Source organism: Dreissena polymorpha, chromosome 9, assembly GCF_020536995.1.
Source record: "Dreissena polymorpha isolate Duluth1 chromosome 9, UMN_Dpol_1.0, whole genome shotgun sequence".
Taxonomy (NCBI): Eukaryota; Metazoa; Mollusca; class Bivalvia; order Myida; family Dreissenidae; genus Dreissena; species Dreissena polymorpha.
In genome coordinates this window covers 5,111,298-5,135,314 of record NC_068363.1, presented here as the reverse complement: position 1 = coordinate 5,135,314, position 24,017 = coordinate 5,111,298, and the positions used below count along the sequence as shown (strand labels likewise).

The 24,017-nt window shown below is 34.7% G+C and overlaps 1 protein-coding gene and 1 long non-coding RNA gene across 3 annotated transcripts; one reads left to right on the top strand and one right to left on the bottom strand.

The window, feature by feature from the left end:
* Positions 1–315: 315 nt before the first annotated feature.
* LOC127845270 (uncharacterized) lies at positions 316–3,195 on the bottom strand. The gene is made up of 3 exons (XR_008033149.1): positions 3,147–3,195; positions 880–1,017; positions 316–444 (listed from the first exon to the last, which is right to left on the bottom strand). It is a non-coding gene; the product is annotated as an uncharacterized LOC127845270 (long non-coding RNA).
* On the top strand, positions 351–17,672 carry LOC127845269 (scoloptoxin SSD552-like). 2 transcript variants are annotated; one of them, XM_052376100.1, is made up of 10 exons: positions 351–634; positions 3,802–3,904; positions 10,310–10,431; positions 11,097–11,339; positions 12,485–12,576; positions 13,046–13,158; positions 13,841–13,870; positions 14,692–14,790; positions 15,963–16,100; positions 17,065–17,672. In XM_052376100.1, exons 3-10 carry the CDS (start codon positions 10,339–10,341, stop codon positions 17,082–17,084), a joined length of 828 nt encoding a protein of 275 aa, XP_052232060.1. In that variant the 5' UTR covers positions 351–634; positions 3,802–3,904; positions 10,310–10,338; the 3' UTR covers positions 17,085–17,672. The 2 variants fall into 2 exon arrangements, with proteins under 2 accessions (XP_052232060.1, XP_052232059.1); XM_052376099.1 differs by lacking the exon at positions 3,802–3,904.
* Positions 17,673–24,017: the final 6,345 nt, after the last annotated feature.

Here is a 24,017-nt window from a genome sequence, read left to right as displayed (position 1 = left end):
CGGATTTTAATAATAATATTTTAATGACAGATTGTTTGGAGTTAATGACTCTCATGAAACTGGTTAGATTTAATTTTAATTTTCGTTATTAATTTAGAATGTTCTCGAAATGGAGGTTTCTTCGTCGTCACTGTCTTAACCATGACAAAACCGAGGTGGCAGACGACGGTCGAAAATATTGATATTTCCTTCAGCGGTGTTAATGGTATTTTGTACAAATCAGCATCAATGCTATTACACAAGTTGCGTATGAGTTACGTTTTTATGCTATCAGGTAGCGCTTTGAAGTTTTCTTCTTTACGCCATCACCATTCAGGGTAACGAAATGCAACGTGAATATTGAACGATCGTCCACTATCAGTGCCAGCTCAACTACTGTCTCCACGTCAGCTCGCCTGCAAGTCACATAGGCAAAACGGCTGCATCCGTGGCAACGCGCGTGTCCTTGAACATAATTATAAGTCGTACAATAAATTGAGCCTTTCTTATTTTTCTTTTACAAAATAAATACCTATCATTACTTATAATATGACTATTTAGTCTTCTTGATAATTAAACTGAAATAATTTCATTTTACCGGGAATCTACACCAAGGAGTTTGAAAGTGCATTGTTGCTCTGTCCGGAAAACCACGGTAAATATATCCAATTACGTTTATGTTTTTGGTCTGTCTTTAAAAAATCATTATATCGTGCTCATTGTGATTATAGATATAATAAGACCCTCCGTCATTCTCATAACATTGTGTTGATGTACAAAAAAGAGACATGAATAAAAAACATAATTGTTATTATAGGGCGTTATTCGTATGGTAATTTTGTTTAAAAAAAAGGCGTAAGCATAATGTTAAGCATATCAAAAGTATTGACTCTTTCTAACCTAATAGCAAACGAAACAAAACCTAGAATTTCAACTGTGATGCATGCGTAATACGTCCGTGTTTTCAATCATCTGGACAGTGGTACGCGTTAGCAACGAACGATCTAGATGTAGGGGACGTTGGTCCAAGTGCCAGATCTAACATGGAAAACACTGCGTTAGGGTTGTGCCCGATCTATCATTGAACATACTGCGTTAGGGCCTGTTATTAATTCACACTGTTTAAGGATATAGCATTTTTTTTCCAGAGAGATGACATGACCCACCCCCAAAAACAACAATACATAAAAACAAAACACAAAACAACAACATTACACACAAACGAACAAAAAAAAACCACTAAACCGTTGCAAATAAATTATCAGATTTTCTATTGCCATCCCGGCATTCTAACAAATCCAAAAAATGCGCTCTCAATTAATTATGACATGATGCTTTAACGTCTTGTAGTATTTCAACGCAAAATATTATGGAAAACATGATAAATCTTCTTCTGACATGAATTCTTACTCTTTCGAAATAAATCTGCGTTACAAAAAAGGTTGACACAAACTATTAAAATATCATAATTATTATCCTCCCTTTTATTGGCATATTACTGATGCCATCGGTAACACGCTCCATTCAATTTTCTTACAGTATTTATGGTTCAGCCGAGCTTGCGGATTGTGTCCGAAGGTAAGGATATAATTGTCCCCTACCGGTGAAACCGGAGGGGACTTATGGTTTGCGCTCTGTCTGTCTGTCAGTCTGTCTGTCTGTCAGTCTGTCCGTCAGACTTTTCTGGATCCTGTGATAACTTTAAAAGTTCTTTATATTTTTTCATGAAACTTGAAACATGGATAGATGGCAATATGGAGATTATGCACGACATTTCATTTTGTTCCTACGTCAAGAACTCTGGTTGCTATCGAAACAACAATCACAAAATTACTGACAATGGTGGAGTTTCACCGGTAGGGGACCATATTGCTCGGCAATCTCTTGTTATGATTGTTTCGTTCTCTGACAATACATAGACTTTGACTGACGTACTGATGGTAGTCGATGGTCATTCATAGACCTACTCGACCGTTTCCTACCACACTTTTGCATCTAACTACTGATATACGACCAATTTCAATACATACATAAAGTGCGTTTGCATCTCTTGTACATATATTCGCGGATAGAAACTAACTTTTATGGTTACCTCGACGGGCAACACGTTTTTGTACTAAGGTTGCCGGGGCATCAAGTAAGGAGCTCTGGACGAAGAACACATCATTAGTATATCAAAGTTACTTAAAATCAGTTTTAAATTGCTGACATGTCATAATACAAATTCAATTGTTAAGAGCCCGAATCTTCATCCTTTTTTAATTAAGTGCTACACTGTGGTAAAATGGTGAACACTTTTCTACTTTTGAAATTGACTTTGTCGGACATAAATCTAGGCGGACGGGAAACCACTAAATTCTATCCCTGATAATATAATATAGAAAGGCGTCGAACGATTTCCATAGACACAAAGATATTTTGGACCAAATACAACTAAGTTGGACCTCGGGATGTTCTTTAAAAATCACCACAGAGACTGAAGTGATTATTAATTTAAAGGGGACGTCCAACAGATTTTGGCATGTATTGAAGCTTGTCATTAAATGCTTTATATTGATAAATTTAAACATTTTAACTAAAAATCTCCAGTAAAAAAACACAACAAGAATACAATTTAAAAAAAAGGAAAACAGTTACTCAACAGGGCTCGAACCACTGACCCCTGGACTCTTGGAGTAAAATGTCTCTCGCCCAGACCACTCGACCATCCATGCTCATGCTTAGAGCGGATGTATTTTTTACCTATATAAGCAATCCTCGTATTATCCCAAAATAAAGCAACAGAACTTTCCAAATTATTCAATCGTTTCGCGTCGCACGATGCTTTATAGTTTTCAGGTTTTCAAATCATCAAACAATGCATATAATAGATATGTAAGAGCATGGTAAATGGTCAGTATTACTATTTCCTCAAAAATAGCATAGCTAAAACGAAAATTTACGAATCTAAAACAACTGTTTTAATTTTGTCAATTTACCAAAACGTGCAATCTGTTGGACGGCCCATTTAAAACAATTTTAATAGCCTTACCAGCGTCGCTATTATTTGTAGTTAATATGTAAATAAATGAACATATGTAAACTATGTGCAAACAAATTTCTAAACCACTGACATATTACATAAGACATTATCGCAAAAGAATCCACACACGATCATTAAAAGTCACCTTATCTCCACAGCCGGTCCAGCTCAACGGTCTTAGAACGACATTGAGATTGGTAAATGGGAGAGTGATGTGTAACATGGGACACTGTTAGCTTTTCTGAGAGCCACGATGAATTGCACCAAAATACAACTATAATAGCAATATTTATAGATATGCACATTTGTGAACCTGGGGTTTGTTGCACTTTTAACTTTTCATGTGGCTAGGTATTGTCCTGGTCTACCGTAGTTGATTGGTGCTGTTTCCATAAATAAACATCAGTGTATAAAGCTAGTATTGTACATCGCTTATTTCTGAGACGAACTAAGCGGATTAATGGCATTTATCTCTAATGGCTGTTGATGGCATCTTGATCTTTGATAGAACGTTCTCAATAAAAAATAATATTGCAATACTTCACAGAGCGTGTTCATAATACTTATTAACGATATGATTAATTTGATATAAATCTCTGCACTCATATGTTGAATTAACTATTCATTTAGAAACAGATGTTGTGTTCATTTCCTTTGACCTTTGAACATATGGAATCAGCATCAGCCATTGCTATTGAGTATGTGCTTCAATTAAAAAGGGATTAAAACTCTTAATGAGTGTTGGTACGGACAACGTTAGGAAGCCAGCTAATGTACGTCTTGAATTTACTCTTCTTCAGTATTATCTTTCTGCCGTCCGATGAGACAACATTGTAGAAATTACTGCTGAGGCGGTCACGTGATGCATAAATGCAATCGTTAAGAGAGGGTGACAAAGGGCGTGTACGTTTTTTTATTCATATGTTTACAATAAATTGGTAATTTACTGACGCTCTATGCATACCATATTTGACTTAAGACATGTAAGCAATGCACGAAGTAAAATGTAACGTATTAATAAGATTTGGCATTCCTGTTAATGGATATAATTGGTTATATATTTCATATGCTACTGTTCGCTATTCATATGCGTGCACTTCTCAATTATCTTACTTTTTACAGATATAAACTTCATAAACATTTGAAAAGTCAACATCTCAAACGTTGTAATAAAAATGGCCACTCAAAATTGTTTTATTACTTATCGGTTTTATTTTTACCTCTTCAAATATCATGTAAACTACGATATATAGTTTAAAATTTGCATATAATTTCATCTCACATTATTTATTATTGTAACGGTTTATATGAACTGATTAGAAAACATCTTCAAACGATAAAAAATTCAAATGCACTGAAACTTATAAAAATCCTTAATTTGAGTTTAATGTTTCAGGATTGGATGGTTTACTAGGTTAGTATGACGTACTAAATTGTAACTATTCAAGTTAACACTCCTTCAAAGTTAACACTCCTTTAATTTAATAATGAAGCAATATCAAAGCGAGAAAGAAGTAGTTTTTGTGGTTAAATAAATAATAAAAAAATAAATAAAATAAGTTTGATGCAAATAAAAATATGTTATTAAATATCTAAAACGTAGTCAACATTGAATGCCGTTACGTTTGATTGCAAGCTTGAGGCCATATGAACAACGTCAGTTTATTGACATACTATATGAAATATTTATATAGTTATATATATCGTGTATATATAGTTCCTTTTCACTATGCTTTCAAATCGATAGCAGAAGTTAATTTTGACACTCTGATACGATTCCTTAAATTATGATTAAAAATCAGCGAACATTTAAACTTTCTAATAAAGGCTCGTCAGATGGTTCGTATTGACATCCGCCTGACTAATGCCAGAGCCACGTTGCCTTTCCAAAATAATACTAGCTAAAATTAAAGCCATGTTCATTAAGAAAAATCGCGCCTATGCTATGCATAAGTTTGGTTTAATGTATAAATAGTTTTTTGTTCGAATTAGACCTATATAGATACATATACTATTAAAAAAGGATACATTTTGTGACTGCTGCGATGTAAAAACTGTCACATTAATTTGCAAATTGATTTTATGATATTGGAGTGACCATGTTAACATATTTCGTTATGCTTGACCTACTCGATCGCTTTACTGAAGCTTTTGAGTTAATATCAACAATTTGCTGAATCAAATTTACACACGAATATATGTTCATTACATTTCGCTTAGTTCGCATATTTTTCAAAATATCGATGGAAGTTTAGAAGTTTTATTCAAGGTATACTTTGTTTTGTTTACAAAGGCAGTTAAATATTGGCAGATATTAAATAGAAATGCCTATAATTATAAAAATATTTTGTGTTTAGTTAAAATGAAGACACCCGTTCGTATTAAAATACAGTGGTAGACAAAATATTGCATGTTGTTTTAATTAAAAAAAGGTCGCCACGTGTTGGGAGACATTATGTTGGGCAATAATAGTTTTCCTAAACACTTAAAAGGTCAGGCAATTTTTTTACGACACAAATTATGTATATTTGTTTATTTTATTTATCAATCTTTGATACAATAAGAATAACCAAATCAGCATTGTTATGCACGACCTTGACACTAGTCGCTTCTGTTTGTACTGGGTAATTGCTCGAAGATTAATGTCATACCATTGTCCTTGCAAAACCACAATAATAATCATTGCGCAGATGTGTGAATCCAATTAATAATTACTCAACACAGTTTTCATAAACACTTAAAAGGTCAGGCAAATTTTCTACGATACAAATTATGTATATTTTATTTTATTTTACACTTTAAATAACTAAATCGTAATTACTCGAAGATCTATGTCATGCCATTGTCCTTGCAAAACCACAATTATAATCATTGCTTAGATGTGTGAATACAATTAACAATTACTCATTTTGACCTTTCAAAATACACCATTTGATCAGGAATGGTTTGTTTCTTGAATCCAATTTTACATTTTCTATTGTTAAGGACATATCACTTTATGAAATGGTCAGAAGTGGGTGAGGTAAATTTAAAGAATAATTCCTATAATAAGCATTCTATATTAAGTTTGGAACAATATGCACAATTAAAATAGCATATACTTTAGTGATACATGAACCAGTTCTAATGAAATCTTTTAAAAAGTTAGAGTAAATAATCACATTTTTCACCTTAAAAACCACTTTCTTCTTGGGCGACAAAAGTCCTTATTTTCTTCATATATCCACTGTTACCAGCTGGAACATACACCAATGTAGAATATTGTCTTAGAGTGTTATTAAATATAACACACTAGAAACACTGAAAAAAGCATCCTTTTTTGTAAGAAAAAATGTAAACAACTGGAGGTCAAAAAATAGTACAATTGAACAAGTATGTGGGGCCAGAAATGATAATTTACCAAAAAAGAAAGATACAGACATATTGAAAACATTTTAATGAAATCCCTTTAATTGTATAGCGTATATTATTATATATAAATAGTGATATATAAATGTGTTTGTTAAAGTGATGTTTTACACATTTTCAAAAGGTTTCAATAAAATATATATTTATCATTTCTATTCAACCGTACTTTTTTCTTACTATTGTTTGACTCCAGGCACACCGAATAAGCATAACTTTTTGTTGTGTTACTCTTTCTTTTTATGTTATTCATAAGCAACGTTAATTTCTTTTTTTGTTAATCTCATTTCAAGATAATTATCCAAACGATGAGAGTATATGAGATACATTGTATATTAACCAACAACTAAATTTGAATACCCTTAAGCTCAAGTTGCATCAACTGGAGATCATTCCTACCATCCCTATATTAAAGGCAAGAGTCTGATAGCCGTAAATGAAGGCATACAAACAAAAACAACACAACATACACAATAATTAATTAATAAAACTGAAGTCGCCGCATCGGAACATTCCATGCAAAAATTCTAAAGAAATATTTAACGAATCCTGTTGAAGCATCCATATTTTAAATACATCTGCAAAATCATCAAGCGCTGGATAGGGTTAAGGTCATGCCTATATCTTCTTGCAAAATAAATGAATATTTCCAGAGACTGATTTTGAAGCTGATATTTTTCCATGAAGCTTTTCTTCTATTTTATAAGATGGCACAAATGAGAAATCGTCAAAAATGTCCATAAGAAGTCGTAAACATGTCCTTTATTTACTTATCTATTCAGCATATCTTCCACGAGTCATGTTTCATATTATAATAATTTGCTGTAGCTATACAGTAATACTGCATATTATCTATCAAAATTTTATAGCTAACAGTTTAGTGTGGCTGCACTAACGAAAACCTGAAACCATTAGAAAGGGACACAAACGGTTTAATTTGATGTGAAGGAGTGGGGGAAAACATGTGAAATCTTTTCGAAAGCGGGATGGGTGTGTGTGTGTGTGTCGAGGGGGGAGGGGGCAGGCTTGCATTTTAAAAGATCGGACAGAAATTGACAACCCGGCTGCTCCCATACCATTCGAATTTACCTTAATCCCTTCGTTAACCTATTATCTATTGTTGAAGTAAGGCTTGATATGCCAACAACATAGGCCCGATTGTGAACCTTAGTTTTCCTCTATATATCAGATTTATTCATAGCAATATTGATTTTCTGTTTTATTTTTATGCAAACAATCTATCAATAAGAAGCTTTTATCGCACATAATTTTATTTATAAATATAGAAGAAATAAAAAAATAAACGTACAAATGTAGCTATTTGAAAACAACCTAAGTATATTAATTAATATATTGATTCTCATGTACAAGCTAATAAAGTGATGCATAAGGAGAATACATATTTGCTATGATATTTTTCTGCAAGAATAATGAAAATTAAATCCCTTTTCCAGATATAACAGTTCAAAAATTAATATAGTTGCAATAATGATTTAACTACTTTATTGAACAACGTGGACCTTGTGCCATCTAAATTACTAATTTTGTAGATATGTCGTAAAACTATACCTTCCTTTTACCGCTAACACCAATATGGTGATATATCAACGTATGGGTAGGTCGGAAACACGGCGGAGGAATTTCAATACCTTTGTCATTGACGCATTCCGTAGCAACATGGTATCAAATAGTATATGAATGAATTACAGTATATAAGTACGTGTCATTTGCAATGTCGCAGAGTCATAGAATGATTCCACGAGGTAAAGAACGATGGTCAAGTCTAATAACTTTAGCCAATTTGTGACATTAATTGACGACCACGTACATAGCGTGTGTGTATAATTATGGATATTTGGATCATGAGAAATGCTCAACAAACGGTCATTCTATTGTGCTTTTTTTACGGTCAGTTCAAGCATTGGATTTGATTATAATTTTTGACGTATCATTTAAAATTTCACAAATAGTTTATTACTCCTATGGATGTTTAATATCACGGTAGTTCACTAAGTCAATACAGTAATTTGAAATGATCATGCAATATGGAACCGCCAATAGGAATTAGACAAAATGTATCACGTTTAATTGTTTTTACATCTATGGAAAATAAATTGCTTTAGGCGTTGATAATTTGCCATTGTGATGATCATACAGTGAATATCATATATAGTAAATTGCGATTCATATCACTTTGCAGTACAAACCGCGTATATAAGTTGATTATATCGTTACACAAAATTACCATATATCAAATTGTGTTGATGTGTTTTAAGTGAACACCAAAAGCACCGTTGGAAAGTGTGCACATTCGTTCATAAGGAAAGCTTAAGCATATTTGAAATACAGAAGCAAAAAATTACAATAAGAGTTTTAATCTGATATCCATCGCAATATCATGAGATTTTGCAGCAAATGCCAATGAAACACGTCATTTGCGATATGGTGATCTCTTTCACTCAAATAAGAGATCACATAGTATAGTTTTCATCTTAAATGTGCATGCCATGTAGAGTTTACGAAGTACTTTTTAAAGCTCTTCAATTGCTCTGCACATTTTCCCATAAAGGTGTACGTATATATAAATTCTTTTTATTTTTTGAATATGTACTTATCTATCTATATATATGTTATATACACAAGAAAACGACTTGAAATGCATGTACGGTTCACAAAGCACCCCGATATTATATAAAAGTAAATTGTGATATATATGTTTTTATTAAATGCAACACAATTTAATTAATTCTTTCTTTCTTTATTTTTTAATTAAACGTTATAAATATATGATATAGTTTGTTTAAATAAAATGTTATGAGATAGTTAGAGAAAAGTGTTCTTTTTAAAAATTGTTGAGTTCTAAAATACATTTCATAGTAATTTAAAAAGAAAATACAACTCAAACGTTTGTTTCTGTGCTAGCTGGAGTAACCAAACAACACGCAAAATAAATATGTAATTGTGTTTAAATCATTCGATATTTACTTAAATTTCATCCGGTATGTTCATGTACTTTTTAATTTCAATTCACAAAAATGCTATCAAAATCGTTAAAAGCTTAAAATATAAATTCTAAGGACCAATGATGTTTCCAATCACGACAGACTAAACGCGAAATAAACAGCTTTGGTTTCTCTATGAAAAGTGGGACATACATCATCTTGATAATAAAGAGAATATTTTTTATATAATAATTTTAGGAAATATATATTTTTTTTAAATGAAAAATCACAGGCTCTTCGTATTTTTTTTTGTTAATTTTTATCTTTATTTTGCATCAACATTAAATATTTCGGACATATTATAAGTTGTGATTTCATGCTATCGCCTTTGAAAAATTCTCTAAAAGGTGTGAAAATTAAATGCTTCAATTCATCGTAGTAACATCCAAGATTTTTGAAACCGACATATATTTTTGACGTATAAAATATGCCTAATTCAAGAAAGTTCATTTCAATACAATTGGAAAAATCAGTTGAAAAATATCATGTATAGAAAATGCATGCTTAAGAAGGATAAGTTTAATCAAGCTAAACATATGTTAACTGGAATGTATAAAGAAACGTCGTTACTTACAATCATACGCCTGGAACGAATAATACTATGCATTTGTCATTTTCTTCAGGTAATCCCCAGCAATCGAGTCTACAAAGACTCTCGTATTAATACGTTTTTATTCTAAACGTTGTGATACATTTTGAACATATTGTGGTTACTGTTATTAATCGCAGAATTGTATTTAGTTATTTAAGTAATTTAATACAAGTTGAGACGGAAATCAAACTGTAGGAAGAACGGCTAAAATTGCCTATTGTGTACATCATTGCAATATTAAACCCTTAACACCCAGCAAACTCACGACATGATAAAGAAATTTAAACCAGAAATATTCATTGTTTTCAGTTTACGTTACCTCGTTTATAACGGAACAAATGAAACAAGATATCCTGGACGTCCACAACTCTTTAAGGAGGAATTTTGCGAAAGGTTCGGAGGGGGCGCATGCCGCTAACATGAAAGCATTGGTAAGTGCATTGTGCGTTACTGTATCATTCAGCATAGCAGCCGAGTATATAATGTTAGGATGACAGATGCTCTTGTTTCTTTTATCCTTTATCCCCCGGTATTTCAATATTTTTTATAGGAGTTCTCTTGTTTCTTGTTTCTTGTATTCTATATCCCCGATATTTCAATAGTTTGTATAGAAGTGCTCTTGTTGAGTGTATCCTATATCCCACGGTATATCAATATTTTTACCGGAGTCTAGTTTAATATAAGCAATACGCCTGACTCATGCCTAATGTTATGCACGTAAAGAAGTAGGATGTCTTTGGTACGATCGTAATATAATACAAATTTAGGAAAATTGAGAATTATTATTAAATTGCGACAAAAGTTTGTGAACTTAATTGGTTAAATGATTCATTTAGAAAAAAAGGATAACACTTGATAACATTAACAAGAAGTGGATTTTCGACGTCGGTTTGTTTTATTTCTTTGTTTGCTAATTAACAATTTTGCGAAACTTTTATGAATGGTTTATTGAAAGGTTAACAATCGTAATACATCTGAGCTTAATAGTTCAACTTATTGTTTTGTTAAACTCTGACGAAGAACCCTAGCTAATTACGACGTAGGGGGTCCCAGTAACTTACTTCTTTCTATCCATGTTGTTGTTGTTTTCCTTCAGCTTTGGGATGACGATCTCGCTCGGCAAGCACGGATACGACTACGGCTGAGTTGTAAATTTAGTAATATTCCATTCTTTGAAATAAGCGACAATGATAATTGTTCAAACATTGCTCGAGTATCCAATGGAAATGTGACGAGGGATATTTTGACATGGTACAGTGAGATAAAAAATAATTTTTACGCGAACGAGAAGCCAAACGGCTTTTGCCACCCTGTAGAAAACTGCTCTCAAGCCACCGTGGTAAGACATTTTATATAACTATAATATAATTAAAGATTTTCTGTATAATGATGTTTTAAGTTTTTTTAAAGGAATAATATTGTTACATGCTTTTTCCAAAGGCATTCCTTAAATGCTGAACCATTTTAAAAGTTGGAGAGACAAATACACATATATTTCAAGGAAAACATACTGTCTTATGTCAAACACACTTTTTCGAAGCAAGCTTAAATATGACAGAGGGAAATTGTGGGATTCAAATTATATGTTTACACACATACCATTGTGGCGAAATATAGAGCCATAAAATATCACAAACGGACAGCTATTGTTAGTAATTCAAATTAACATATCACAAACGGACAGCGAGTGTAAGTAATTATTCCCACGCCAAGTGTTGGCATTTAATAAGATATATCGAAAAACATATATACATTTGTGTAACATCTATAACAAGTGTCTTATAACAGAGTGTATTAAACTTTATAGCCAATGGCTTATGGATATATTTATTTGATGAAATGAATGTATTGATTTATTATTAAATACTTATATTCCACAGAGCTTTGAAAAGAAACAAAGGAAATGGGAATTTGGCGTAAACTATGATATCACACATTAAATTAATACTCCGCATGACTTATTCACGACATTAATGCGTTTAGAATAACACAAGAATAATATATTATCAGGAGGAAAATACTCTTTTATATAAATATGCGAGAGAATGAATATCCTGTAATACTAATTTGTTAAATGAGACAATAATTTGCAAAGAATATTGTTAATTTTTATTGAAAACCTACGGCAAATGATAAATCAACAACCTGTCATTATAGATCCGGCATCACGATGCTATTTAATTAACCCATTTATGCCTAGCGTCTAGAAAAAAGACCTTTGCAAACAGCGTAGACCCAGATGCAGATGAGACGCCGCATAATCAGGGTCTGCGTTGTTTACTTAAAGGAAATTCTGTAAGAAATATTTTAAATATAGAAATAAATATACTGTCATCCCTTTTTTTGGAAATAAATTGATCCAATTTAGAAGGATGGGAGAATCCACTAGGCATACATGGGTTTAGCTTTATTTAATTCCCTATTGCCTGTGCCGACTGATCCGACATTTATTTGATAATAACCTTATTTCTGTTTTTTTTTCAGGTTTTAAATGCTGATTTTAGATATATTGGGTGCTCCTACAAGCGAAGATGTACCAGGACGACTGGGTCTTTTTATTGTATTTACAAAAATGAGTAAGGTCACTTTAAACGTTATATAAAAATATCATTGAACGTTTATATATTGAAGCCGAAACACATAAATAAAGCATTCTAATGATTGGTTTCTTGGAATTGTGTTTTTTTTCAAAACCTGTGTTAACCACAATCCATTCAAATGCTCTTTCGTTTGAAGATCTCGTTCATTTAATCAAATAATTACAAAATTTAATGGACCGACAAATGAGTCAATTATCTATTACATGACTCTATTTTTTATTTTAATCATATTTATATATTTGAATAAATTGAGTTGCTCTTTTAAAATTGTTGTTGCATTATTTTTTTATATTACACAATATAGCAGCTTTTAAAGCTTGTTAAGAATATTTAATTTCCAATAAATCTTAAAACATATTGAAACCAAAGCTGACGAGTAATTCAATGTGAATGTAAAAAGCCGATAAGTTCCTTTGCAACAACACCTCCTTCTCTCCAAATGCAGTATAGACGAGCCACCAGTGGAGCCACTCGGGACAGTTGGACAGTTCTACACGACAGGCCCACCCTGCACCCATTGTAAACACAGCACCTCTTTCTGCGACGACGGACTTTGCAGTACGTATTTCGCATCTATTGACACCAACATATCGATCACGATCTCTGAGATTGATTTGATTTTATGCTTATTCACTTCAGTAATCAACTTCTATTGAAGTAATCTGTTTCGAAAATAATTCCATATCAAAAACAAATAATAGTAAAACAAAACATCCACACAGAAGTCTGATCTTGTTTTTGTATTACCATTGCAATAAGTGGTTTAAATGTGTGTTTTCCGGAATTTAAATACCATTCAAATCTATGTCCAGCAATAACACATATAATTATACAATTTTCGAGTCAACGTCAAACATTAGGAGTTCCAATCCAAATAACATGACGTTTAAGTTGTAAGTCGCAATTCTAATTAAAGATTTAATTAATAACCATAACATACTTGAATAATTTGAACAAAATCACATCAAATGGATCCCACAAACAAAACATGCAATATGAAAGGGTGTCCTATTGAAATTGATATACAACAATTATTATATAAACGTCTTACTGATAGAACATGCATACCTTCGTCATGCGTACAAGATAATAGTGTAAAAGCTATATATATCCATGCGTACAAGATAATAGTGTAAAAGCTATATATATTCATCGTCATGCGTACATGATAATAGTGTAAAAGCTATATAATTATATTCATTTGATAGTGTAAAAGCTATATATATTCATTCTATTTCAGCATCATGTGATATAGACCCAGACTTTTGTGGCAAGTATTCTTTATTTGTAGAAAAATACCGGAAGCGATTACGATCTCTCTTAACCCTTTGCATGCTGGGAAATTTGTCGTCTTCTTTTTTTTTTCAAAGAATACTATCAGAATAGCAAACAGTTTGGATCCTGATGAACCGCCGCGTTCTGTGGCGTCTCATCTGGATCCAAACTGTTTGCAAAGGCCTTTAAAATTCGGTTCCCGCACTGAAAGGGTTAATGAACATTCTGTGTGACAATGTTTGACATTCTGACATTTGTTACCTTAATTGAAATTAGTGATTGTTAATATAAAGTTAGCTGTATTCTTATTTTTAGTATTGTTATTAATGAAAGTACTTTACAAATGTCACTGTATATAAGTTGATTTGATTTTTTTGCCAGTACTACATAATAAAACCTGGCACAATTAAATTGCTACAGATGCGTCATCGTAAAAAATGATGTACAACAGCAAATTAAGTGTCTAGTCGACATAATTGAGATCGTATTTGCTGTCACTATCACGAATTATTGTTCACGAATTATATGTAAATATCTTTTTTGTGCGTTTTAGAGTGATTTTCGATAAACTCATTAAGTGTACTACTGTCCTGAAATACTTGATTATTTCGTGTGATTATATTTTCGGTTAACATAGGGATTTATATTTAACACTCTTTATAGCTTCTGCGAATCAACATTAAACAAATACATACGCAAAAAAACAACAACATTATGCTGACTATTACATTTTGAAAACACACTGAATAAAATATCCACCACACTCTGACTGCATAGACAATTCTCTTTAAACATTTAAACGTTTTCATTTGACAGATTGTCGCAAAACATGTTCGTCACCTCACGGACACGGCATCCTGGACAGACGCACCTGCTCGTGCATGTGCCACTACGGCTATGGTCCCAATTGTGACGGTAAGATATGAGCCGCTCTATGGGAAAAAGGGGTTGAATGCATGTGCGTAAAGTGCCATCCCCGATAACCTTGTTCAGTCCGCTCAGGCTAATCAGGGACGACACTTTCCGCCTAAACTGGATTTTTTTATTTAAATACTTTTTTGAACGAAAAAATATCATAAAAGCATAAAGTGTCTACCCTGATTAGCCTGTGCGTACTGCAAAGGCTTATCGGGGACGGCACTTTACGCACAGGCATTAAACCCCTTTTTCAGAGAGCACGGTCCATATTGTTAATTAGATACGCTTCAGAAACGAGACGCGTGCTACGGATCATTAACATAAATGAAAGCCCAAGAGTATGTTGCTAATGTGTGATTTAAAGAAAATACATGGTTTATCTCAAAGAAATACTTGTTCTTGCATACAAAATTAATACTGTATACGTCCCGAAAAAATGCCATTTGACAGTTGTATAATGGGTCCGAAAAACAGTGTATACCTTTTTGCGCGATAACTGGATGAGCTCATTTTTTTTTTTTTTAATTCTTTCTTATCAATGCATAGAGTAGTGATTTTACAGAATGATTGTCAACTGCGCTAGAGACGTTGCCAGTAGCTCCAAAATTGTGAATATTATTAGTTAATATGTACTTATATCAAAGGTAGTTATAATTGCTTAGATGTTATATTTTTGTTGCATAAAGCTTTTATAATTGCTGATATATAAGTATAAGGAATACGTTTAAAATATCAATGATTTTATACGGTATTGTGTTAAATTGTTTACGTCTTTTTTATATTTGAATGATCCGTTGTTTATTATAAACAACTTGTCCACAATATTAATGTTATAAAATAAGATTATCATTAGTAGGCGAATATACGTGTACATACGAGTTTATATGAAAACAAACATGACAGAATATTATAAGCGCGGTAAAAAATGACATAAAAAGCTTCGTAAAAACTTACAAGATATAGTCATGATTCAGAGAGATCTGTTTATCAACTCGTGTACAATATGTTAAGTAGTATCTTATTGATTTGGGAGTATACTGTTTTTGGCCAATTTTTTTTGAGAAAAAATTGATGGACGATTTACATAATGTCATGTAAACCAAGACAGCTTAGTAGAATTTACAATGACTTTTAACCACAAAAAAAAGTAAGGCCACTTTGTGTTTCAGTGCCTTGCGAGAATCCCTCACGGCACGATTTCGTAGATTACGATATTTGCGAGGCAAACGAAAACGACATAACTCCCGAAGAGTGTAATGTGGACGCCCTCTTGCGACTGTCGTGTCCAAAGACGTGTGGACTATGTAGTGAGTAGAGATGATAAACCGCTGTCTTATTATCATCGGATGCCTTTAATTACTCGTTAAATATACACATATTTGCATCGTGTGGCGTTTACTATCGATAAATTAATTGAAGCAAATGAAATCCTAGTTAATAAAATATATCACCCCTCTCCCAAAAAGAAACATTGCGGAAATATCAGAACGACTTGGTTACTTGAAATCGTATAGCGTAGCTAGTGAAGCCTCTGAAGGCGTGCACATTGCGTGTACTTCATTCATGCAAAGCATCGATAGTGTACATGCCGTTCGCACCAAATGATGTTTAACACATTTATTTTTTTAATGTAAATAAATTAGTGTGAAATAAAAGTCATTAAGGTTCATTAGAAATATGCTACCAATGACTTCAATTTTATTTTACAAGTATTACACCTGAGGGGACTATAGGTTTTCCCTCCGCCTGCCCTATCTTTTTGTCATGTCTGTTCCAACAAACGATTACATATTTGGTTGTGTAAATCATTCATAATAAATACATCTCTGAAGACAAACTCACTTTGGTAGCTATATTAGTCTTTTAGGGAGATTTAAGTATTTTAGTCAACCAAAAATTAATCCTGCCATTTCTAAAATAATTGACAGGATATTTACGCCGACGAAACTTGGTATACTTTTAGCTTCGTATGTGCCGGTTTGATGTGAATAAATATCAGAAATGCAAACATACATTATATTATGTTTTTGCCAAATGCATACAAATTGTATATTATAACATAATTATTAACTAATGTTTGACATATTTGTATTTTGTTCCACTTTTTTAAAATATTGTTAGTTGTTTGTGTATCATTAAGGTATGTGTATTGCGTTGAAAAGGTAATGTGTGTTAAAACCTGTTAAAACTGAATACCATCATGAACCTGTTTTAGCCTTAACAAGTTATGTGTAACATACCCCTGTTATTGTAGTCTATCTATATTTTCAGGGTCACCCATCTTTCTGTAACACGTGAGCTTGCAACGAATTCCTCAAAACTACATCTAAAGCGGCCTGTGTGCAAGAGCTTTTTTGATCATCAAAGAGAGACAGCTTAAGAAATATAATCATGTACATTTGCAGATTATGCTCTCAGCATTTTGCATATTTGACTTGCTGTTGACATATAAGTTTCTCCTCGTCACATATCACAAACAGAATACATATTTATGTTTAAATGTTTTGTATCTTATGTTTTACGTTGGTCATGTGATTCAATTACAATGATTGGACGAAGATGCAAATATATTTGCTTTTGATTAACATGCTTAGGAACTTCTAGATATAGTAACAGGTACAAAAATGTGATCGAAAGTACTCTTACGCAATTTATTTTTCAGCTAATATCACCCAAACATAATATATACGTTGGATATTTTGTGCTCGTTTCGGCATTATCAAATGGTATTTTAAAAACATATTGGGTTCGAATATTGGTGAGATCAGGTCATTCATTTTGATAAAAAGGAACGAAACTAAACGTCGTTGCTGCAAAATTATTTAATTTAATTCGAATATGTCTAAGGATCTAAATATGATGTTGCTGGCGTTTTCCGACAGTTCAACACTACATTGGAAACGCTAACATGTTTGTTGAACGTTTGAGTAAGTTACTGTATTGTTAAATCATGATTACTGATATTGTTTATTAAAAACTAAACCGAAGTGGCTGTGTTATAATTACTAAGATTATACACCATGAACTTACGTGATTCCATACAAACATAGCACGGATAATTTATACCACCAACATAGTGTTCCGTTATTAAGTATCAGTATAAAGTATTGGTTTAGTTTATTTGACCTTTTCACGTGCATGTTTTGTAGTAGTTTTGAAGGTTTAAACAATCAAAGTCGTCACTCTCATAAAAGCATGATATTTCCGTTGGTAAATTAATTCGCTGTCTGTTGTCACTTCAACTAAGTCGTGAGTTCAATCCGTTCTTGTTTTTATAAAGCATGATGTTGAAGGTGGCAAATTAAAGCGCTTTCTGTTGTCAGTACAACTTAGACTGCAGTCATATTCGTGCTTGTTCTTAGATAGCATGATAGTGCAGGTGGCTATTGAAAGCGCTGTCAGTTGTCAGTACAACTTAGACTGCAGTCATATCCGTGCTTGGTCTTAGATGGCATGATAGTACAGGTGGCTATTGAAAGCGCTGTCTGTTGTCAGTACAACTTAGACTGCAGTCATATCCGTGCTTGGTCTTAGATAGCATGATAGTGCAGGTGGCTATTGAAAGCGCTGTCTGTTGTCAGTACAACTTAGACTGCAGTCATATCCGTGCTTGGTCTTAGATAGCATGATAGTGCAGTTGGCTATTTAAAGCGCTGTCTGTTGTCAGTACAACTTAGACTGCAGTCATATCCGTGCTTGGTCTTAGATAGCATGATAGTACAGGTGGCTATTTAAAGCGCTGTTTGTTGTCAGTACAACTTAGACTGCAGTCATATCCGTGCTTGTTCTTAGATAGCATGATAGTGCAGTTGGCTATTTAAAGCGCTGTCTGTTGTCAGTACAACTTAGACTGCAGTCATATCCGTGCTTGGTCTTAGATAGCATGATAGTGCAGGTGGCTATTGAAAGCGCTGTCTGTTGTCAGTACAACTTAGACTTGAGTCCTATCCGTGCTTGGTCTTAGATAGCATGATAGTGCAGGTGGCTATTTAAAGCGCTGTCTGTTGTCAGTACAACTTAGACTGCAGTCATATCCGTGCTTGTTCTTAGATAGCATGATATTACAGGTGGCTATTTAAAGCGCTGTCTGTTGTCAGTACAACTTAGACTGCAGTCATATCCGTGCTTGGTCTTAGATAGCATGATAGTGCAGTTGGCTATTTAAAGCGCTGTCTGTTGTCAGTACAACTTAGACTGCAGTCATATCCGTGCTTGTTCTTAGATAGCATGATAGTGCAGGTGGCTATTGAAAGCGCTGTCTGTTGTCAGTACAACTTAGACTGCAGTAATATCCGTGCTTGGTCTTAGAAAGCATGATAGTGCAGGTAGCTATTTAAAGCGCTGTCTGTTGTCAGTACAACTTAGACTGCAGTCATATCCGTGCTTGGTCTTAGACAGCATAATAGTGCAGGTGGCTATTGAAAGCGCTGTCTGTTGTCAGTACAACTTAGACTGCAGTCATATCCGTGCTTGGTCTTAGATAGCATGATAGTGCAGGTGGCTATTTAAAGCGCTGTCTGTTGTCAGTACAACTTAGACTGCAGTCATATCCGTGCTTGGTCTTAAATAGCATGATAGTGCAGTTGGCTATTTAAAGCGCTGTCTGTTGTCAGTACAACTTAGACTGCAGTCATATCCGTGCTTGGTCTTAGATAGCATGATAGTACAGGTGGCTATTGAAAGCGCTGTCTGTTGTCAGTACAACTTAGACTGCAGTCATATCCGTGCTTGGTCTTAAATAGCATGATAGTGCAGTTGGCTATTTAAAGCGCTGTCTGTTGTCAGTACAACTTAGACTGCAGTCATATCCGTGCTCGTTCTTAGATAGCATGATAGTGCAGTTGGCTATTTAAAGCACTGTCTGTTGTCAGTACAACTTAGACTGCAGTCATATCCGTGCTTGGTCTTAGATGGCATGATAGTACAGGTGGCTATTAAAAGCGCTGTCTGTTGTCAGTACAACTTAGACTGCAGTCATATCCGTGCTTGGTCTTAGATAGCATCATAGTGCAGGTGGCTATTGAAAGCGCTGTCTGTTGTCAGTACAACTTAGACTGCAGTCATATCCGTGCTTGGTCTTAGATAGCATGATAGTGCAGTTGGCTATTTAAAGCGCTGTCTGTTGTCAGTACAACTTAGACTGCAGTCATATCCGTGCTTGGTCTTAGATAGCATGATAGTACAGGTGGCTATTTAAAGCGCTGTCTGTTGTCAGTACAACTTAGACTGCAGTCATATCCGTGCTTGTTCTTAGATAGCATGATAGTGCAGTTGGCTATTTAAAGCGCTGTCTGTTGTCAGTACAACTTAGACTGCAGTCATATCCGTGCTTGGTCTTAGATAGCATGATAGTGCAGGTGGCTATTGAAAGCGCTGTCTGTTGTCAGTACAACTTAGACTTGAGTCCTATCCGTGCTTGGTCTTAGATAGCATGATAGTGCAGGTGGCTATTTAAAGCGCTGTCTGTTGTCAGTACAACTTAGACTGCAGTCATATCCGTGCCTGTTCTTAGATAGCATGATAGTACAGGTGGCTATTTAAAGCGCTGTCTGTTGTCAGTACAACTTAGACTGCAGTCATATCCGTGCTTGGTCTTAGATAGCATGATAGTGCAGTTGGCTATTTAAAGCGCTGTCTGTTGTCAGTACAACTTAGACTGCAGTCATATCCGTGCTTGTTCTTAGATAGCATGATAGTGCAGGTGGCTATTGAAAGCGCTGTCTGTTGTCAGTACAACTTAGACTACAGTAATATCCGTGCTTGGTCTTAGAAAGCATGATAGTGCAGGTGGCTATTTAAAGCGCTGTCTGTTGTCAGTACAACTTAGACTGCAGTCATATCCGTGCTTGTTCTTAGATAGCATGACAGTGCAGGTGGCTATTGAAAGCGCTGTCTGTGGCAGTACAACTTAGACTGCAGTAATATCCGTGCTTGGTCTTAGAAAGCATGATAGTGCAGGTGGCTTTTTAAAGCGCTGTCTGTTGTCATTACAACTTAGACTGCAGTCATATCCGTGCTTGGTCTTAGACAGCATAATAGTGCAGGTGGCTATTGAAAGCGCTGTCTGTTGTCAGTACAACTTAGACTGCAGTCATATCCGTGCTTGGTCTTAAATAGCATGATAGTGCAGTTGGCTATTTAAAGCGCTGTCTGTTGTCAGCACAACTTAGACTGCAGTCATATCCGTGCTTGTTCTTAGATAGCATGATAGTGCAGTTGGCTATTTAAAGCGCTGTCTGTTGTCAGTACAACTTAGACTGCAGTCATATCCGTGCTTGGTCTTAGATAGCATGATAGTACAGGTGGCTATTGAAAGCGCTGTCTGTTGTCAGTGCAACTTAGACTGCAGTCATATCCGTGCTTGTTCTTAGATAGCATGATAGTACATGTGGCTATTTAAAGCGCTGTCTGTTGTCAGTACAACTTAGACTGCAGTCATATCCGTGCTTGTTCTAAGATAGCATGATAGTACAGGTGGCTATTTAAAGCGCTGTCTGTTGTCAGTACAACTTAGACTGCAGTCATATCCGTGCTTGGTCTTAAATAGCATGATAGTGCAGTTGGCTATTTAAAGCGCTGTCTGTTGTCAGTACAACTTAGACTGCAGTCATATCCGTGCTTGTTCTTAGATAGCATGATAGTACAGGTGGCTATTTAAAGCGCTGTCTGTTGTCAGTACAACTTAGACTGCAGTCATATCCGTGCTTGTTCTTAGATAGCATGATAGTACAGGTGGCTATTTAAAGCGCTGTCTGTTGTCAGTACAACTTAGACTGCAGTCATATCCGTGCTTGGTCTTAAATAGCATGATAGTGCAGTTGGCTATTTAAAGCGCTGTCTGTTGTCAGTACAACTTAGACTGCATTCATATCCGTGCTTGGTCTTAGATAGCATGATAGTGCAGGTGGCTATTTAAAGCGCTGTCTGTTGTCAGTACAACTTAGACTGCAGTCATATCCGTGCTTGGTCTTAGATAGCATGATAGTGCAGGTGGCTATTGAAAGCGCGGTCTGTTGTCAGTTGAACTAAGAGGTGTGTTCTATCAGTGCTTGGTCTTCCAAAGCAAATGCAGACTGTGGTTATTTTAAGCTCTGTTCGTTGTCAGTATAACTGAAAGGAGAATTATATCCGTGCTTAGTGATATCTATTTCCAGACAATATTTGTTCATGTGTGTTCATTACATTTCTCATTGTTATCCCCACGCTTTTTGAAAAAAAGGTGGGGATATTGTGGTTATCTCCGCCGTCCGTCCGTCCGTCTGTCCGTCCGTCCTGGCCACTATCTCCTCCTACACTAAAAGCACTAGAACCTTGAAACTTACACACATGGTAGCTATGAGCATATGTGCGACCCTGCACTATTTGGAATTTTGATCTGACCCCTGGGTCAAAAGTTATAGCGGTTGGGGTGGGGCCGCGTCAGAAATTATCACTCATTTTTTTAGGTTATTTTACATTTACTTCTTTATTTCTACACCGATTCACTTCAAATTGATACTGGACCTCTCTTATGACAATACGGTCAATCTCAACCATGCATGGCCCCATTCCCAACCCTGGGGCGCCCCGCCCACATAGGCCACACCCACCAAAAATTTCCATTTACTATAATTTTTTCATTTCTACACGGATTCACTTCAAATTGATAATGAACTTTTGTTATGACATTAGGGTCAATCTCAACTATGCATGGCCCCAATCCCAACCCTGGGGCGCCCGCCCACATAGGCCACACCCACCAAAAAATTCCATTTACTATAATTTTTTCATTTCTACACGGATTCACTTCAAATTGATACTGAACTTCTCTTATGACATTAGGGTCAATCTCAACTATGCATGGCCCCATAACCAACCCTGGGGCCCCGCCCACATAGACCACACCCACCCAAAATTGCATTTACTATAATTTCTTTATTTCTACACCGATTCACTTCAAATTGATATTGAACTTCTCTTATGACAATACAGTCAATCTCAACTATGCATGGCCCCATTACCAACCATGGGGCGCCCCGCCCACATAGACCACACCCACCCAAAATTGCCTTTTACTATAATTTCTTCATTTCTACACCGATTCACTTCAAATTGATACTGAACCTCTCTTATGACAATACGGTCAATCTCAGCTATGCATGGCCCCATTACCAACCCTGGGGCACACCTAGGTCAAACATTCGGCGTGGGGATACGCGTCGGCCTCTGCCGCGCCATTTCTAGTTTATAATGTTACATCTATTTAATCACAGTGAAAAATAATCCAATTGTTTGACGAGATGGGGCCATTATATGCATTTTGTATTCAATAGATTTTTGTTGAAGAAATCCTTAAGCGCCGATATGAAAATAAATTTTTCACATAAAAGTAAATTATGAGCTTGGGGATTATTTCCAAAATAATAGCAATTCCTATATTTTAAGAGACTAAATTTATAAATTGGCGTTCAATTGCACATTGTGGTAAAAAACAACTTAGTTAATGCACCACATTCCTTACATACGGGACTCCAGACTGAAGAATAAGTTTTCGGTTCGTCTCTGAAACTCCAAATACGAGACAAACTAAAATAATTGAAAAGTGTATTATTTGCAAGATTGGTCACAATATTTAATCGTTCTTAAATACTATGTTTGTATTACTGTGATCAGTTAAATTTCTGCTAAGTGATTATAATGTTATATTGATATGGACGTCATAAACAAAGATCTGTCAAATCATGCTTTATTCACCTGAATAGGAAACTGATTAACAAATAATAAATAAATAACCATAAATAATAAATTTAGGGTCATGACTTAACAGTACATTTGAATCATACAACAGTATGCGTCAAACATTTTCTGATAACATCGGAACTTTAACCCATATATGCCTAGCGTCTAGAAAAAAGGCCTTGGCAAACAGCGTAGACCCAGATGAGACGCCGCATGATGCGGCGTCTCATCTGGGTCTACGCTGTTTGCTTAAAAGAATTTGTGTAAGAAATATTCTTAATATAGAAATAAATATACTAGACATCCCTAATTTTGGAAATAAATTGATCCAATTTAGAAGGATGGGAGAGTCCACTAGGCATAAATGGGTTAAGAGAAACTCACATGGAAACAAAATCATTTACGTTATGGCACCTCAAATCAATCTGCAGCTCTATGATTTTAATTTTATCGAGTGTGTTTGAAGATAGTATGTCTCGGGAGAATCACATGGAATTCCTTAGAAC

Bases quoted from the DNA above. Each gene is read 5' to 3' on its own strand.
- LOC127845269 (XM_052376099.1), top strand. From the start codon at position 10,339: ATGAAACAAGATATCCTGGACGTCCACAACTCTTTAAGGAGGAATTTT. The intron at 10,432-11,096 runs GTAAGTGCATTG...GTTTTCCTTCAG, and splicing joins CCGCTAACATGAAAGCATTG to CTTTGGGATGACGATCTCGC. The intron at 14,791-15,962 runs GTAAGATATGAG...TTTGTGTTTCAG, and splicing joins CTATGGTCCCAATTGTGACG to TGCCTTGCGAGAATCCCTCA.